Below are 3,296 nucleotides of genomic sequence, written 5' to 3' on the forward strand. Positions count from 1 at the left end.
CATCCTTATAGTGACCCAAAATTGGAATGCATGATCTGACAGCTGGAATCTTTAAAATCTGAGGCCTTTAAAACTCAGGCCCAAGGCCCTGGCAGCCGCCCGGCGTCAGGGCTCGGTGAGGGCGGGGCTATGCGCGTGTGGACCAATGAAGAGAAAGCAAAGTGGGAGGGGCGGGGAGTCGAAAAAACTAGCCAATGAAGTATGGGGGCCTGGATCAGCGGTGGGAAGCCTTCCTTGAAGCGAGGGGGCGTAATTCAGAGCAACGGGGGGAGGATCTTTAGGGAAGAGGAGCTAATGAAAGAATAGGGGGCGAGACCAAAGGAGGGGTTGATGAGCAAGGGGTCGCGACAGGATCAAGGGGTGGAGCCACACGTTGCGAGTGGGTGGGGTTGCGCCCGGTGGGCGTGGCTTATGGGAGCTACCCCTCCTGACTGTTCTAGGTCAAGCCCAGCGCAGCATCTCACAGGCCACCTCTTCCACGTGCCGTGGATACCCCGGGGACGGCGCCGGCTCCAACCACCACTTCGGCTCCTGCTGCAGCTCCAGCCCTGAACCCTTCCTCAGCGCCGGGCTCACCGGCTCTGACTCTGGAGGAGGAGCTGCAGGAAGCGATCCGGAGGGCGCAGGTAAGAGGGTGTGGGTTGAATCCGGCTAGGGTTCTCTAGTCAGGTCCAGGTCGGAGTCCCGAGTTCTCGCCGAATTTCTCCATCCGCAGTTGCTTCCGAACCGGGGCATCGATGACATCCTGGAGGATCAGGTGGAGCCTGATGGTAGGATCTGAATTCTTAGATTTAGGGGAGGTAGGGGCTGAGGTTCCGGGCTCCTACGTCCAAGGGAGGCATGAGCTGGGGAGCTGGACTCCTGGAAATGGGGTTTGGGGGGCTGGCAGCCGGACCCCTGACTTTCCCAGCTCACGTACCATTCTTTATCCCGCAGACCCCCTGCCCCCCATTCCCCTGGACTTCCCTGGCTCCTTCGACGTGCTGTCCCCTTCCCCGGACTCTGAAGGCCTCTCGTCTGTTTTCTCCTCTTCACTCCCATCTCCCACGAACTCCTCCTCCCCTTCTCCCAGGGACCCCACGGACTCCCTGGACTGGCTGGAGGCCCTGAGCGGGGGTCCTCCTCTGGGTTCTGGTCCCCCACCCCCCAGCATCTTCTCTGCTGACTTATCTGACTCCAGCAGCAGTCGGCTGTGGGACCTGCTGGAGGATCCGTGGTGATGGATTCTGGGATTTACAGAGACAGAGAACTGGTGGGGGTGGAGAGAAGCTCTTTGAGGGAGGAGAGGGAACTACCAGCAGAGCCCCTCCTACCGCAGACACAGGATGGGAGACAACCTCCAACCCCACCTGCCTCCTGAAGTGCTGCTGACATGCAATGCAACTGCCTGAACTTTGCCTACCTGGCCTCCTTATGATCCCCCTCCGGGATGGTACCGTTTGGGGGCTTCTTTTGCTGCTGGCCACAGCAAACAAGCTGCTTGCTGCTTCCTTCAGAGGCCTCATGGATGTTTTTACATGCTCCCGACCCCAGTAGATGGCTGCCTGTTGTTTGGGGAGCCTGGAAGGTGGTTATGTCTTTTGAATGCAGGAGAGGAGCAAGAAAGAGTGGAGAGGGAGAATGGGGGAGCCAGACCCTGACCTCCCGGGGTTGTGGTTGGAGATGAAAAAATTAGAAGCATCAGGTCTAAGATCAGCTTCTCTTGGAAGCAGAGTCTGAGACAAGATATAAATGCCAGTGATTTATTAAAGAAGTGTTCTGCCGGGCACGGTGGCTCATGCCTGCAATCCCATCACTTTGGAAGGCTGAGGCAGGTGGATCACCTGAAGTCAGGAGTTCCAGACCAGCCTGGCCAACATGGTGAAACCCTGTCTCTACCAAAAATACAAAAAAAAAAAAAAAATTAACTGGGCATGGTGGCATATGCCTGGAATCGTGGCTACTTGGAAGGTTGAGGCAGGAGAATCTCTTGAACCCGGGAGGCGGAGGTTGCGGTAAGCCAAGATCGCTCCATTGCACTCCAGCCTGGGCAACAGGAGAAAAACTCCATCTTAAAAAAAAGGAAAAAAAAAAAAAAAAAAAAGAGAGAGAGAGAGAAAAAGAAAAAAATGTTCCCAGGAGAAGCCAGTAGAAGAGTGGGGAAAACAGGACAGCAAAGAGGAAGAGGAGCAAGAGGTGACTTCAGGTGAAGTGCCAACCTCAGCCTAATCCTGCAGGGAGCTCCAGAGCACAAATTAAGTTGTGGAGTCTTTCCCATCTTGGGACATATGGAACTGGGCCTTTGTATCTCCCTGTTTGAGCTTATTATAGCCGAACAACAAACCACCCCCAAACCGGCCTCAGTGGCAAATGCCTGTAACCCCAGCACTTTGGGAAGCTGAGGCAGGCAGATCACTTGAAGCCAGGAATTCAAGACCAGCCTGGCCAACATGGTGAAACCCATCTCTACTAAAAATACAAAAAAACTAGCCAGATATGGTGGTGGGAGCCTGTAATCCCAGCTACTTGAGAGGCTGAGGCAGGAGAATTGCTTGAAACAAGGAGGTGGAGGTTGCAGTGAGCTGAGATCATGCCACTTCACTCCAGCCTGGGCAACAGAGTGATACTCCATCTCAAAACAAACAAAAAACAAACAACAAAAGCCCACACCACCCCAACACTTAGAGCTGTAAAACAATAACTATACATGATTGCTCGCAAATGCATGGGTTGACTGGGCTCAGCGGGGCAGTTCTTCAGTTCCATGTTATGTTGGCTAGAGGTGCAGTCATCTCAGGGCCCACCTGGGCTAGCACATACAAGATGGTACATTAGATGTGTGTGGCACCATGGTGGGGATAGCATGAGGACTGGGCCCAGCTGGGTTGTGGGGACATCTGGACTTCTCTCATTCTCCATGCAGTGTCAGCACTGTCCCTCTGTGGCCTCTCCACCAGAGTAACTAGATTTCTTGCATGATAGCTCAGGGCTCCCAAGAATGAGTATTCCAAGAGGGGGGAGCCGAAGCTACCAGTCTCTTAAAGACTAGGCTTGAAACTGGCACAATTTCTCTTCCATTGTATTTTATAATTAATGCAAGTCGGGCAACCTGAGGTTAAATATGGGAGGGCACTATACAAATCTGAATATCAGGGACATGCTCACTAGGGGCTATAGTTTGGAGACTTGCCACTACACCACCCCTAGTCAGTCATGAGCCATGGGTCATGGAGGGAGGGAGGAATAAACTCCCAGGAACCTCCAGCCCAAGGGCAGTCCTGGGAAGAATGTCATAGGGTAAGTTATTCGCGGCAAAA

The 3,296-nt window shown here is 53.7% G+C and overlaps 1 protein-coding gene across 1 annotated transcript in view; it reads left to right on the forward strand.

The window, feature by feature from the left end:
- MAMSTR (MEF2 activating motif and SAP domain containing transcriptional regulator) overlaps positions 1-1,750 on the forward strand; it is a 7,107-nt gene extending 5,357 nt beyond the window's left edge. Inside the window, exons 6-9 of the mRNA XM_011979401.1 lie at positions 64-115; positions 441-626; positions 716-770; positions 937-1,750. Coding sequence (XP_011834791.1) covers positions 64-115; positions 441-626; positions 716-770; positions 937-1,220 — 577 coding nt within the window. The 3' untranslated portion in view covers positions 1,221-1,750. The remainder of the gene's footprint in view (positions 1-63; positions 116-440; positions 627-715; positions 771-936) is intronic.
- Positions 1,751-3,296: the final 1,546 nt, after the last annotated feature.

The sequence above is a fragment of the Mandrillus leucophaeus genome, unplaced genomic scaffold (assembly GCF_000951045.1).
Source record: "Mandrillus leucophaeus isolate KB7577 unplaced genomic scaffold, Mleu.le_1.0 Scaffold200, whole genome shotgun sequence".
NCBI classification, from domain to species: domain Eukaryota; kingdom Metazoa; phylum Chordata; class Mammalia; order Primates; family Cercopithecidae; genus Mandrillus; species Mandrillus leucophaeus.